The sequence below is a fragment of the Desmodus rotundus genome, chromosome 3, assembly GCF_022682495.2.
Source record: "Desmodus rotundus isolate HL8 chromosome 3, HLdesRot8A.1, whole genome shotgun sequence".
NCBI lineage: Eukaryota > Metazoa > Chordata > Mammalia > Chiroptera > Phyllostomidae > Desmodus > Desmodus rotundus.
Genome location: NC_071389.1, coordinates 154,375,551 through 154,389,719, shown reverse-complemented (window position 1 = coordinate 154,389,719; position 14,169 = coordinate 154,375,551). Strand labels below are relative to the sequence as shown.

The following is a 14,169-nucleotide window of genomic DNA, read 5'->3' as shown; positions in this document are numbered from 1 at the left end:
GCATGTGCAGAACTATGTTACATTATGTAATGTTCTGGCAGTTTTCCGGCTATGTTCCCCTCCAGTACTTAAACAGGTAGGGACTCCCTGCTGGGGGCGATAATGAGAAACACCCAAGGGGACAGGGGCCACGATGGGTGCCGCGCTGGGGAGCAAGGACCACGACATGAGACATGCAGATAGACCCACAGTTTGCAGCGTGCATGCCTCGCCCACCTGTGAATAAAGGCATGCCACATATCCCAACGGCTCCATGAATATTACTCCATCTGCGCGAATACCATGGACCCGCCCGGCCTTGACAGGTCTCAGCACACCCCGGAGACAACGAAGGGGTTGAACCGAAGGGAAGGGCATGGGGCCTCTCAGGGTTCCACAGAAGAAATGAAACTGCCTAAGAACGGTGTAGAAAATGAGGAAAGAGAAGGGCCTTGGGAAGCGGCAGAATATAATCTTGAGAATTAACCAGCAGAGATGTAGGAGGAGAATTTACAAGAGTGTGGCCTCACGAAACCCCTTTAGGAGAAAGCTCTCAGGAAGCGGCTGGAAGCCCAAGTCAGATACCAGTGGGAAAATCGGGGGGGTTGTCAACAAGGAAGGAGTTAGACCTCTCAGTGGGGGCAGCTTCCAGCCAGGGTAGGGTTAGAGACAAACCTGCTCAGCTGAGGGGTGAGTAAGAGATGCGGGGGAGAGCAGACCCCTCTTTCGAGATGTTTGATTGTAAGAGAAAGAACCAGAGCAAAGAAACACCTGTGTTTGAGAAGTGAAACTTCGAAGAAAAACTAGACCAATAATTTTCAAACTGTGAGTCATGAAACATTGTTATAAAAATTATTGTGTCACCCTGGCTGGTGTGGCTCAGTGGCTTGAGTGCTGACCTGCAGACCAAAGGGTCGCTGGTTCAATTTCCAGTCGGGGCACATGCCTGGGTTGCAGGCCAGGTCCCCAGTTGGGGGTGTGCAAGAGGCAACTATTGATGCTTCTCTCCCTCTTTCCCCCCCTTTCCACTCTCTCTAAAAATAAATAAATAAAATCTTTTAAAAAAATTATTGTGTCAAGATCAACATTTTTAAAGAAAAATGAGTAGAAAACTTTAGAGTGTGGTAAAACTTATTTTCAATGTATTTACATACATGTGTACTGGGTTGCCATAGAAAATTCATTTTTTATCTTAGATTTTGGTTTTTAAAAAAAGAATGAATGAAAATGACCAGACTTGAACATGTTTAAATGCTGGGAAAAATTAGAAAGAATTGAGGTGTCACAAACGGGCCCAGCCATCTACAAAAATGACAGACTTGGCCGTGATTGAAGAGGCTGTGTTGGAAGCTCACAATCTGGTTCTCATGAGGAGGACCTGATGTTAATGTCGAGAAGACAAGGCGGGGATTTGCCTGTCATTAAGGAAGCTTATACCACATCGATTTTATTGTACTCTGCTTGCTAGAAGAAAGGAGACAGTTTTCAGGGCATCCATAAGAAGGTCATTGCTACCGAGACCAGATTGCGGCAGGCACCTGTATCCTGGACCCCAGGGAGGGGCCCACTGTTGCAGCAGGGGTAGTTCTTTTTTTTTTTTTTTAAAGATTTTATTTATTTTTAGAGAGAAGGGGATGGAGGGAGAAAGAGAGGGAGAAAAACATCAATGTGTGGTTGTCTCTTGAGTGTCCCCCACCTGGGACCTGGCCTGCAACCCAGGCACGTGCCCTGACTGGCAGTCGAACCAGTGACCCTTTGGTTTGCAGGCCAGTGCTCAGTCCACTGAGCCACAGCAGCCAGGATGAGGGGTCATTCTTCAGGGGCCACCTACCGTAGATGGAAGGAGTTCAGTTACCTGGGTTGCAAAGACCAGAGACTAATCACTCTCTCAGGCAAGGGAGAGTTCATGGTGAGGTTACGCAGAAGGAAGGGGGACAAGAACTGCAGCTGCCTGGGGTGGAGTGGGCGTTGCTTCAAGGAACTTGGAAACACCTGTGTAACCTGGCGTCACGGGAGGAAGGGCTCTGCAGCTCGGTCCGGCCTCACAGAGGCTCACAGAGGACAGGGGCCAACAGCAGCAGGAGCACGCACACTGCTCCCAGACCAGGGACCTGCTGCTCCTATTGCTCCTGTCGCAGTGAGCAAGTGAGCTCATGCCCTCCCCTGGTTTTGCTTACTCGTAGTTTCTTCTTAGTTATAGCTTCAATTGTCTTTTGACTTCCATGCCTGATAGCAACTGAATACCAACTTCTAGGGCTTTCTTTGGTGCTGCTCTCACTTCCTATCACAGAAGACGCCCACTTTACGAGCCTTGCCAGATTAGCTGACACTCTCCATTCCATCTTTGAGACATGTCAACAGACACCCAAAGCTCTGGGCTCTTGTTGGGGCCAATAGGCTGCTTCATCTCCCGTCAGTTAACAAATGTTGTTAAATGCACAGCTTGTGTTGGCTGTATTTGGTCCTAAAACTGTTTTTGACACTTGTTATAAAAATCTCATAGTTCAAGCAAATATTTTTAAACTAATGAAGAGTGTGAAAAGTACAATCCTTAACACATGGCATAGTGGTTAAAATCGGCATTTAAATCTTGGGATCTACTTACTAGACTTTGGGAAAGGTGCTTTCCCAAGGTGCTTTCACCTCTCTGCCTCAGTTTCCTCATCTGCAAAATGGAAACAACAATAGCAGTTATTTCATAGGAGTGTTATGAAGGTTAAATGAGAGTTGAGTGGACTTGGCCATCCTGTAGGCAGGAGAATGAGGTCATACGGCCCCTACACTGCCCCCCTCAGCAGGTTAAAAAGGGGCCTTATAAGTTCCAAACCGAGGATCACAGTTCCAGTTATTCTTTAACAGTGTAAGTAAGCATCAGACGGGTTTTCTGTTTCAAGGGAAAAGCTTGAGTGTGTGCTGTAGCTTTTTTCCATGCTGTATAAATTTCCTATAGCTGCTGTAACAAATTATCACAAACTTGGTGGCTTACAACAACAGATTTATTACTGTGCTAGAGGTCAAGAGTCTCAGATGGGACGACCGATCCATGTTCCCGCTGGAGGCTTCAGGGGACTCGTCTCCGGCTTCCGCCCTCATTCCTCGGCCTGTGGCGCTGTCCATCTGCAAAGCCAGCAATCACGTCACTCTGATCTGGGCTTCAGTTACCACATCTTCTATGAGCCTGATTCTGCTGCTTCCCTCCTACAAAGATCATTGTTATTACTTCGGGTGCTGCAGGTAATCCAGGATAATCTCCCCCGTCTCAAAATCCTTAACTTAATCACACCAATTACAAAATGGGCAAAAAAATTAGTAGATGTTTTTACAAAGAAGATATACAAATGACCAACAAGTACAGGTAAAGATGCCCCACATCATTAGTTATTAAAGAAATGAAAAGCATTTCACATCTACTTTTTTTCTTTAATAGAACGCTATTAAAGAAAAAAAAAACAGAAAATAACAAGTGCCAGAGAGAACGTAGAGAAATTGGGAGTCCCATACATTGCTGGTGGAAACATGAAATCATTCAGTCGCTGTGGAAAACAGTTTGGCAGTTCCCCCTAAAGTCAACCATAGAGTTACCTTATGACCCAGCAGCTGCACTCCTGGACACACCAGAAGAACTAAAACAAGCACTCAGACAAATGCTTTACATGCATGGAAACAACCCAAATGTCCATTAAAGGGTGAACGGATAAACAAGATGCGGTAGGTACATACAGTAAAATACTACTGAGCCATGAAAAGGAATGAAATACTCATATGTGCTACAACGCGGATGATCCTTGAAAACATTATGCTGGGTGGAAGAAGACAGATATAAGGGGCCACACGTGTATGATTCCATTTATGTGAAATATTTGGGATAAGGAGACAACAAAGCAGATTGGAGGTTTCCAGGGCTTAGGGGGAGGGGAAAATGAGGAGTGACTGATTTATGGATATGAGGTTTCCTTTTGAAGTGATGAAAATGTTTTAGAACTAGATAGAGGTGGTGATTGTACAACACTGTGAGTGTACTGAATATCACTGATGCTCACTTTTAAATGTGTGATTTTATGTTATGTGAATTTTACTGAATTAAAAAAACCCTAGTCTTACATCTAACAGCCAATATTTCAAATGCATATAATTAACATTGTGAGAGAGATAAGGAATAATCTAATCTCCCCAAAAATAGTTACAAAAAAAAAGAACAATTAGAGACCTTGGAAACAAAAACTATAATTGCTGAAATGTAAAATTCAGCTTTTGTGTTGTTTATGTGGTGGTCAGTCAGGTTCAGCTCCAAGAGGAGACACAGGAAAGGCACAGGAAAACAAAGGTTATTGTATTCATAGGTCCTAGAGAGGGGGTCACCACATGCCGCACAGGGTCACAGGGCAAGCTGTGGATTTGTTCGGTTCAGGGGCAGAAGACAGGAGGGAGACAAGAGCTTAGGCCGCCGTGTTTATTGGGGTTTCCCAGGGAAAGGCAGGGCAGGGTGAACACGTTTGGATGGCTAGAATGAATAATTTCGGCTCTAAAGTATGGTATAGACTCTAAACTATAGGGGTGATCCCTAGTGGCCTGATACCTGGTCCTGGGATGATTAAGGCAGAGAAATATTGTTTCCTGGGGTGCACGGACCAGCCAGAGGAGATTGGCTCTGGTAATTTGCATACCAAAGGAATGCTCCTGGCTGAGTCCTTTGCTACAGAAGAATTAGGTCTGCAGAGGCAATCTCTCCCCAGATTGAAAGGGTGTTTAAGATGTCAAAACATTATAATATGCAAAAAATTATACATATGTTATATACACATATAAATCATGACGATGGATGAGCTGCCATCGGGGCACTCCCCTGGAATGTGAGTAGTGAACAGCATGTCCACAGCATGTCCACATCTCCTGGTCCTCTGGTGGATTTTTCCAGAATATCACACACACAAGTACAGCTCCCTGGTCTGGAGCTCCTGTGTTATAATACTGGATTAAGGTCTGTCTAGTTTAAGAGATAATTTATACATTTTACAACATACAGCAAAATTCTTATCACTCTTTGCCCAGACCGGTATGCTCACTACTTTTACAGATTTCTGTTCCAGAATGGAAAGTTCCGGCTCCTTAAAGCCTCTGCACTAGTAAGATTACAACAGGGGGACACTGACACCCTTCTTCTAGAGAACACCAGGCCTCATCTACAGAACTTGGCCATATGTGAGCAGGTCTTTGCTACCCCTTTTAAGACAAAAGAGCCTCAAATATTTGAAATGAAAGAAAATAAACCTCACCAGCAGAGGGCTAAGAAACCACTGCAAGTTATGTCTGATGCCTACCTGACATTTGGGTATATTAACTTTAAAACATAACAACTATAGAAAAACCCTTTTTTGGGCTGACCTCTACCTCTTTTATTGTGATTTTTTTTTCTCTCAATTCCTTAATTGGAGCAAAGAGAAGAGAGCCTACCTTACTTTAGCAAGTTCCTAAGTAAGATATTTATAAGGACAATAGAAAACCATTGAAGTATTTTAAAGCAGATAACATGATTTTTAAAGCCTAGTCTTGCACTCTTGGTTTTCAATACATTTAGATACAGACATCGACACAAATGTAAATGTGGTGTGTGTGGATGTGTGCGCGCGCATGCATGAGTGCAGACTGTATCTCTTCACTCTGTCCACTGAGAGAGCCTAGAGCAGCGATATCCTAACATCAATGAGCAGAGCTACTGTCTAGCTCTTTGTTTCAAATAACATTTGCTATTAAAAGGAACCAGAGCTCCTTGGAGAAATGGTTGATTCCAGAGCTGAGGCAAGGAAAGTACAAATGGAGCCTGAAACATGTTGCTATGCCAGAAAGAAAACTAAAAATGCTAAAAGGACACAGTTGAAGGGAACCAAAGTGTTGCCACCCTGAAGCTGACTTTTTGGGATGTTGATTTTAAGCTGTTTATTAAGAAACACACCCGGCTGGTGTGGCTCAGTGGACTGAGTGCCGGCCTGCAGACTGAAAGGTCGCTGGTTTGATTCCCAGTTAGGGCACATGCCTGGGTTGCAAACCAGGTCCCCATTTGGGGGAGAGAGAGGCAACTGATCTCTGTTTCTCTCACACATGTTTCTCTCCCTCTCTTTCTCTTTCCTTCCCCCTCTCTCTAAAATAAATAAATAAAATCTCTTTTTTAAAAAAAGGAAAGAAACAGAAGATTCATAAAGAACCTTTAGCCCTGGCTGGTGTGGCTCAGTGGACTGAGTGCCAGCCTGCAAACCAAAGGGTCTCTGGTTCGATTCCCACTCAGGGCACATGACTGGGTTGCAGGCCAGGTCCCCAGTGTGGGGCTCATGAGAGGCAACCACATGTTGATGTTTCTCTCCCTCTCTTTCTCCCTCCCTTCCACTCGCTCTAAAAATAAATACAATCTTAAAAAGAAAACAGGTTGAATGCTCTCACCGGCATTGGCCCCTGTAAAGACTTTTCTGATATATCAGTCGCCTTTGTACCTTGATTCTGTGAAGCTTGTGCCCTGAGGAATAGGCATAAATATTTGGGTTATTGAAAGGTATACCACTCATGATAAATCACTCAATTCCTCTTACAAATTTTGTTAGTGTGAATCAGTCCAAGATCTACCATGGGTAGGCTGACAAATTCAAGTTTCCAAGTTTGTGAAGATAAGGGCGAACCTGCACTGTGCTGACTACCTTAAAATCATGTACAACCACGGTACAGTCAACCTCCATCCCGGCGCCTCCTCATCCTTCCAACTTAAGCCTCATTCTTCCTGTTATCCCAAATGCCTAGCAAAGGGCCTTACACAGAGTAGGTACACGGTGCTTGTTAGTAACCATCCCTGCTGGCCTAGTCGTTAGGATTTGGCACGTTCACAGTACCTGTTAGTAGAACAAGGTGACCCTCGCTTTCTCTCCACTCAGCCCATCTTTCTAGTTTTATTTCCTGTATCTACCCCCGAGGACTAGGTATTCTCTGAACACTCCACATTCTTTCATGTCCTCTTGCCTCTAGTACTGTTCCCAGTGACTAGAATAATGTTCTCTTTTTAAAGAGAAAGTTCAAATAGTACTTCTCCCTGGTCTCTCCATGCATTCATTTGATGAATATTGAGCATCTTTACAACCTGGGCACAATGCAAGGCATTGAAAATGTGATAGTAAGCCAAGCATAAAGCATCACCATCTTCCAGGAGGCTTAGCGGGGGAGATCGAGTTTCACAAACATAATTTATTACGTTCATTTTAAGGAATACACAATTACCAGCTGAGATGACATGCTTAGAGGAAACGCACACTGTTCTTTGAGAGCACTTAACCAAGGAATCTTTTTAGATTAGGGTGGGTTACGAGTAGAGGGGCTCAAGGAAGGCCTCTCAGAAAACATTTTCTTTAAGTGCCTGAAATGGCGTCCCCAAAGCTTGACGCCACACTCCGATTAGAGTCGGCTCGGGGTCTCTCCAACCAGCCACTGACAGAAGTTGGCCCGATCAGGACGACCAGCCCTTCCCAAGACACAGCCCGAATGGTCTTTCCCTCGCCAGTCCCGGGACCTCGCGAGAGTACGACGGCACCGGTTATTGCCCAGACCTGGGGCGCCACGCCTTCCCGGCTTCAGACCGACCACCTTCTCTTCTTTCCTCGCCTTCCATCCCCGCGCTCAGCTCTCGGATAGGCTAATTGAGTTCTGTCAGTTTTTTCCTGGCTAGGAAGTGGTTCTGCAATCAGTCCTATTTTGGCCCAGCCCCCGGAGCCTACGGATTGGACGGCTGAGTCAGGGGTCACGTGCCTTGGAGCGCGGAGGAGCCAATCAGGGGCTTGGCGTATTTTACAAACTGGGGAAGTAGCTGCAGCAGAAGCCGAGTCAGGGGAAAAGCGAAATAGTGGGGGGGCGACCCTGAGAGGTTCCGGGGAAGGTGCGGCATGGGGATCTTGGAGAGAATGAGGGCTGTGGAGGTTCATAAGGAGAGGCAGCTCGGGGTCCTGGGTGAAAGAGTAAGCTCAGGGTGTCCGGAAGTGGCACCCATAATAGCGGGCCTTGCAGGCGCCTGGTCTTCTGGGCGCATGATTTGAGCGAAGGTGGAGGTATCAGGGAGGTGAGGACAGCACCAGTGCCCCAACTGGCTGACCTTTGATCCCTGATCCTGCCTTCTTCCCCATTTCGGTTATAGCCGTCATGACCACCCTCCAAGCCAAGAAGGATCCTCTCCTCCGGGGTGTGTCGCCCACCCCTAGCAAGATCCCTGTACCTTCAAAGAGACGCCCACCTCTCCCCACTGTCAAGTCGTATGCCGTGGGCCAGGAGAACCAAGATCCAAAGGTAAGAGAGGCGTGGTGGTGAAGACAGAAGCCACAAGAAGGCAGCACACCTCACCAATGTACCCCAATGCTGAATTGTTTTGTTTTCCTGTCCCCCAGAGATTGGAGCAGAAGACCAGTATTCAACGTCCCCTTGTTGACTCAGCATGCCCCAGGCCAAAAGCCACCCATCAAGCAGAGAAATCAGAGAGATTGGTGGGGAGCACTCTCCTTCGGAACCCTTTGGAGGAGCTCAGGCCTAGCCCTAGGGGACAAAATGTGGGGCCTGGGCCCCCTCCCCAGACAGGTACTTGTTGGAGGCCTAGAACACAGTCTCCTTGGCTGGTTGGTAGAGTGGGGTGGGGGTAGTGCAGTTTGGGGGCTTTGCACACCTCCAGCCTCCTGCTGGCTATAAGAGTCAGTTCTTGGTCCTTGCTCCTGGAAAGCTCTTTGCTCTTAAAAGCCCTCTCCTTCCTTCAGCAAAATGTCATCTCTTCTAAAGCCTTTTCCAGCTCTCCAATCACAATCAATTGCTCTGTCTTTTAATACTTTGCTACAGTCTTTTATAATAACATGTCCAGACTTTGGCTTGAGTCTGTTACCTCTCTATAGTTTGATGATAGCTTATTGAGGATGGGGACTTTGTCTTATTTATCTCTGTGCCCCAGGGCCTAGAATAGTGCCTTAAGTAATGTTCTGTGAACATTTGGTGTTGTTGAGCCCTATTATATGCATCTCTCTGGCTCACTGTTGTACCTCAAGGTTACTACACTAGGGTACCTGGCCCCTCAACTTTCCCTCTTCCTGTTCCATCTCACCTTTCCTTCTCTTCCTTTGCAGAGGTTCCAGGGGTCACAGAGTTTGTGGCTGACCCTGAGGCCCTGGCTACCATTCTGTCAGGTGAGGGGGTGAAGAGCTGTCGCCTGGGGCGCCAGCCCAGTCTAGCTCAGAGAGTACTGGTTCGAGGGAGCCAGGGAGGCACCATCCGGAGGGTCCAGGTAATGAGACAGGATATGAGGAGATCAGGCTGGTGTGGACTGAAGAGGGAATCCTGAGCTGATAGCCTCTTTTGGGTGTCCCAGGGTACCCGGGCCTCTGCATATTTGGCTCCCAGAACCCCCCAAAATCAACTGGACCCTGCCAGGGCTTCCTGCTTCTCAAGACTGGAGGGACCAGGACCCCGAAGCCGGACCTTGTGTGCCCAGAGGCTAGAGGCGGTGGTGAGTAAAGGGCTTGCAGGGCGGTTGAGGATACTCAGTGCTTCTGGGAGCTCCTTCCAGGGACAAAGCTGGTCCTTGAGAGTTACCTCATGATGAGCCAAAGGGGTTCTATGGAGGCAAATGGAGTTGGTGGTGAGGCCTGAAGGTTTGGAGCCCACCTCTGACTCTGCTTTTTTCTTTTGTTTTTATGGGTCAGATTCCACCTTCAGGACCTTCCTTTCACTCCTCTGCTCGCCCCAGCTTTCGGAGGCTAAAAAGAGAAACAGGTGGCAGCAGCAGGTGAGGAGAGGGCCATTTGGAAAAGAATGATCCAATGTCCCATACAGGGTCCCTCAGAATTGGGGCCTGCCAGTAGCTTTAGGACTTTCCACCAGCCCACGAAGGGAAGGGAGGAACCCGTGACTACCCAGACAAGCCTTTGGAATAGGATTCAGGGTTTACAAGCCAGGCCTCAGTAGGACGTCAGCTTCTTCAGGTATTGGGGGAGGAAGGGTACAACAATGAGAGGTCCTGCCTCTTTTGTTTAGTGGCTGATCACAGACTGTGGAATCTGGGTTTGATTCCTGACCCTCAGCAAACTTACTAGTCATGTAAGCTTGCCTTAACCTCCCTGCTTCAATTTCTTTAATCTGTCAAATGAGGATAATGTTTGTGTCATCATGGAGGTGGTTGTGAAAATTAAATGAGATGATGTTTGTAAAGCGGTTAGCACAGTGCCCAGCTCCTACTTGATATTCAGTGACCGCTAGCTGCTGCCCTTGTTGTCGTCAGGACTTCAGCCAGCCAGGCCTCAGGATTGCTCCTGGAGACCCCAGTCCAGCCCGGTGAGTGTGTCTGGCCATGGAGAGAGAACAGCGGCCGACGGGCTGTCTGCAGTGGGTATCAAGAGGAAAAAGCTCAACAGGCTGGGGGGTGGGGGTGGCAAGGAGGAGGCCAGATCAGAAGGAGCTGGAAAGGAAGAGACCTTCTTGATAGGCCAGAGGTTGGCCCAGTTGCACTTGCTTGAAAGGAGGTGGTCCCCATTCCTACCCTCTCCCTGCCATTTCCAACAAGAATTGCCTTCCCCTCAGCCCCTAAGAGCCATTAGCACACCCGTAAATACTCAGGGTATTCAGATTAACAAGTGATCACTGAACAGTTCTGGGCTCCAAGGGGATGCTGGATGGCTCCCCACCCCTGATGGGACCATAGGGGCTGTCAAACTGATGTACCTTCTGTAGAGGTTACAAAGCCCTATGCCAAACTTGGTGGGTGTTCCAGATACTATGGCACATTTCCTGTCTCCTCCTAGCTTCTTCTGTCCCAGAAGGAGAACATGAAGTTGGCACTCACTCAGATGAAGAAGAAAAGGGCCCTCTCGGTCTGACCCAGTGGGTTCCATTAAGAGAAACCCAAGAGATAACCCACACCAAGGTGAGATGGGACCCTCCTGGGATAGGGGAGGTGGGGAGGAGAGATGCTTGGGGAAGGTCTCCAGCAGCAGCCAGCACTGAGGATTGTGGGTGGAGCCAGGTAGTCCCAGGCCTCCGATATTGATCAGATCTGGGCTGGTCCCCCACGGGCCCAAGCCCTCTCCAGAGTAGGACTGGCCTCTCTGCCAGGCACCTGGGCTCTGGAGGCAAGGGGTCACAGTCTGATGTGTGCTTGTATCCCTGTCAGGTCAGTGCCGACACACCTAGCACATGTCACAAAGCTTTCCTTCACTCACTCCATGGGTATTTATTGATCAGCTACTGTTTGTCAAGCACAGTTCTGGGTTCTGGATATAGAGCAGCAAATAAGTTCACATTCCAGAAGAGGGAGGCAAAAAGTAAACACATAAAATATATGGCATGTCAGTGGAAGTGGGGAGGTGGTATTGTAATTTCAAATAGATTCGTCAGGGGGATCTTACTGAGAAGGTGATGTCCAAGTGAAGACCAGAGGGGCTGAGGGAGTAAGCCCCCTGGTATCTGGGGGAAGAACATGCTAGGAGAACCGCAGGTGCAAAGGCCCTGAGGAGGGAATGTGCCTACCCTGTTTAAGGATCAGCCAAAATGAGATGGCAGCAAGACTGGAAGAAGGGGAATGACAGGAAGTGAGGTTAGAGTGATGACAGGATTCGACTGGGCAAGGATTTACAAACCAGTGTGAGACCTTGGGTTTTACTTGGAATAAGTGGAAAGCCACGGGGAGAAGGAACGCACAGGGGAGTGACGTGATATGATTAGGAGGGTCACACTGGCTGCTGTAGTGAGAACAGGATCTAGGAAGGCAAACGGGAGGGATCGATCTTCCACCTTGTTGCTCTCCACAGGACAGCCAGGACTGCCACCCGATGCCTTCTCCTGGCCATGTGCTGTTACCATCCATCACCCATCCGTCCCCCTTTGGATTGGCTCAGCGTGTTCCCTCCCCTGGCCCCTCAGCTCTGGTTTGTATCCATAGGGGTTGGGCAGTGGCAGAGCAGCCTGGTTGGGATCCCTGCTAGGTCTAGGTTTTATCACTACTCAGCCAACCCTATCTCTCCACAGACCTCACATTCAGTGTTGCGGCGTCTTGCCATTCGCCCCAAAACCCAATTCACACCCATCCCATTGGCCCCCAGAGCTCAGCAGGTAAGAGGGCAGGGGAGGTAGCTGGCATAGGAAGGGAATGAATGGGTGCAGGAAGGGTTATGACATCTCGCTTCTGTCCCAGGTCCAATGTTTGAGTGGCCTCTCTCCTCAGTCTTGCCCTGAAGAGCCTGCCCTGTCCTGGGTAAGTGCCCAAGGGCTTCCATTGCTGAAATCCCTCACTCTCTCCTGTTGGCCTGAGGCCCAGCAGTTTGAGGCCCGGTGGGCTCTTTAGAAAAGCTGCCTAACTCTGCAACTCTCCCTGCTTCCCTTCTGTCTCTCTTAATCTCAGTCTAGGACCCGCAATTAGGCACCTGGCCCCTTCCTGAGAGGGTGGGACCCAGACTGGTCTTCCTGCCCCAGCCAGGCTTCCTCACATCTCTCTTCCCATGTGGCAGGAGCAGATTGCAGTCCGGTTATTTGACCAGGAGAATTGTAAAAGGGGGCAGGCGGGGCCTGGGAAACCACCTGTGGCAACTCCTCATGGACCCCACCCCAGTAGAACCCCCAACTTCCAGGAGCTGAAGATGCAGGTGGGTCTGAGTGGGCAACAGCTTTGATGCCTGATGGGCAGTGACAGGGCTGGGGAAGGGAGAAATGGGAGGAGAGTGGGTGTGGGAATAGGACAGTGTGGGTAGAGACTTGGACCCACATATTGACGTCACACTGGTGTGTTCTCTCCAACCCACAGCGCATCAGTATCCTGCAGCAGCTTTTGCAGCAGGAGGTAGAGGGGCTGTCAGGGAGCAAGCGTGCCCCCCTTAATGGAGGCTCCTCTCTGGATATGGTTGAACTTCAGCCCCTGCTGGCAGAGATTCCTAGAACTCTGAATGCCCCACAGCATAATCCTGGGGTTTCCCACCTTCCTGGACTGTTACAACACTCTGGACTGCCAAAGCCCTGCCCTCCAGAGGAGTGTGGGGAAGCACAGCTCTGCCCTGGAGCAGAGCCTGCGGTAGCTCAGGCCTGCCCTCCAGCAGAGCCGGGGCCGCCAGAGTCCTGCCATTGGAGGGGGCCCGAGACCCCAGAGCCTGCCACCCAGGAACAGCCTGCGGTGTCTGAGGCCTGCCCTCCAGTAGAGCCTGGACCCCTTCCGGCCTGCTCCCCTGGGGTAGAGCCTGGGGCATCAGAGGCAGGCTCCCTGGAACCTAGGAGTACAGAGTGCAGCCTGCAGCCCTGCTGCTGTCAGTGGGCTCCAGCAACCGCCAGTGTGACTTTCTCCTCCCAGCACCCACTTTGTGCCAGCCACCCTATCTGCTCACTCCAGTCTCCGAGGCCCCCAGCAGGCCAGGCAGGTAAGTAGTTGGTTGGAAGGAGTTATGAACAAAGGAGGTCCTCATCTTGCTGGGAGCAGGACCCCTGCCCTGTACCAGGTGTTCCCAGGCTTGCTTTCTTTTACCTAATTTGCCCAGCCTGACTCTCCTTCAGGAAGATGGGAGGAGCTGACCTCCAGTCCTATGCTTCTAACAAGCTTGGCCCTTGGTGGGGGGTTGAGAAAGGTCAGTATAAGGTGAGAGTATATGATTCCAGAACCCATCCTGAACTCTGGTCCTTGGACACTCAGGCCCCAGTAGTCTGGCTCCTCGAACCCTTGCCCTGAGGCAGCGCCTCAAAGCATGTCTGACTGCCATCCACTGCTTCCACGAGGCGCGCCTAGATGATGAGTGTGCCTTCTACACCAGCCGAGCGCCTCCCTCAGGCCCCTCTCGGGTCTGCACCAATCCTGTGGCCAAGTTGTTGGAATGGCAAGACGCCCTGGTGAGCTTCCCCGCCCACAGCAAGCCTGTGGGAAGTAGGAAGGGACAGGGGCCATCCTCGGCTCCTTTACAGATCTTACTGGGGAAGGGTTGGTTCAGGCCAAGGATGACTGGGCCGTGACAAGGTCTCCTCTCTCTCCAGTGTTTTATTCCAATTGGTACTGCTGCCCCTCAGGACTCTCCATCATGAGGCACCCACCTCCACCTGCTCCTGCTCCTGCCCTTCCTTGCTCCTTCCTTTAGCCTTTTATTTATTGTCGGTGCACCCCATGGGATTGGGAGCCGACACCCTTTTGTCCTTCAATAAAGTTTCTAAAGTTTCTGAATGTAT

General features: G+C 49.3%; 1 protein-coding gene across 2 annotated transcripts; it reads left to right on the top strand.

The window, feature by feature from the left end:
* Positions 1-7,774: 7,774 nt before the first annotated feature.
* Positions 7,775-14,150, top strand: TROAP (trophinin associated protein). Of its 2 annotated transcripts, none has more exons than XM_024575892.3 (15): positions 7,775-7,885; positions 8,141-8,289; positions 8,388-8,574; positions 9,108-9,265; positions 9,350-9,487; positions 9,684-9,766; positions 10,259-10,311; positions 10,779-10,900; positions 11,784-11,900; positions 12,001-12,084; positions 12,167-12,226; positions 12,480-12,614; positions 12,773-13,376; positions 13,646-13,839; positions 13,981-14,150. In XM_024575892.3, the coding sequence occupies exons 2-15, from the start codon at positions 8,146-8,148 to the stop codon at positions 14,026-14,028; spliced, it is 2,127 nt and encodes a 708-aa protein (XP_024431660.2). In that variant the 5' UTR covers positions 7,775-7,885; positions 8,141-8,145; the 3' UTR covers positions 14,029-14,150. The 2 variants fall into 2 exon arrangements, with proteins under 2 accessions (XP_024431660.2, XP_045040146.2); XM_045184211.2 differs by having other exon boundaries at positions 10,259-10,362.
* The last annotated feature ends 19 nt before the right edge of the window (positions 14,151-14,169 follow it).

Coding starts and splice junctions, on each gene's coding strand:
- TROAP (XM_045184211.2), top strand. CDS start 8,146: ATGACCACCCTCCAAGCCAAGAAGGATCCTCTCCTCCGGGGTGTGTCG. Junction 11,901..12,000: donor CCCCTGGCCCCTCAGCTCTG/GTTTGTATCCAT, acceptor ATCTCTCCACAG/ACCTCACATTCAGTGTTGCG. Junction 13,377..13,645: donor GCCCCCAGCAGGCCAGGCAG/GTAAGTAGTTGG, acceptor TTGGACACTCAG/GCCCCAGTAGTCTGGCTCCT.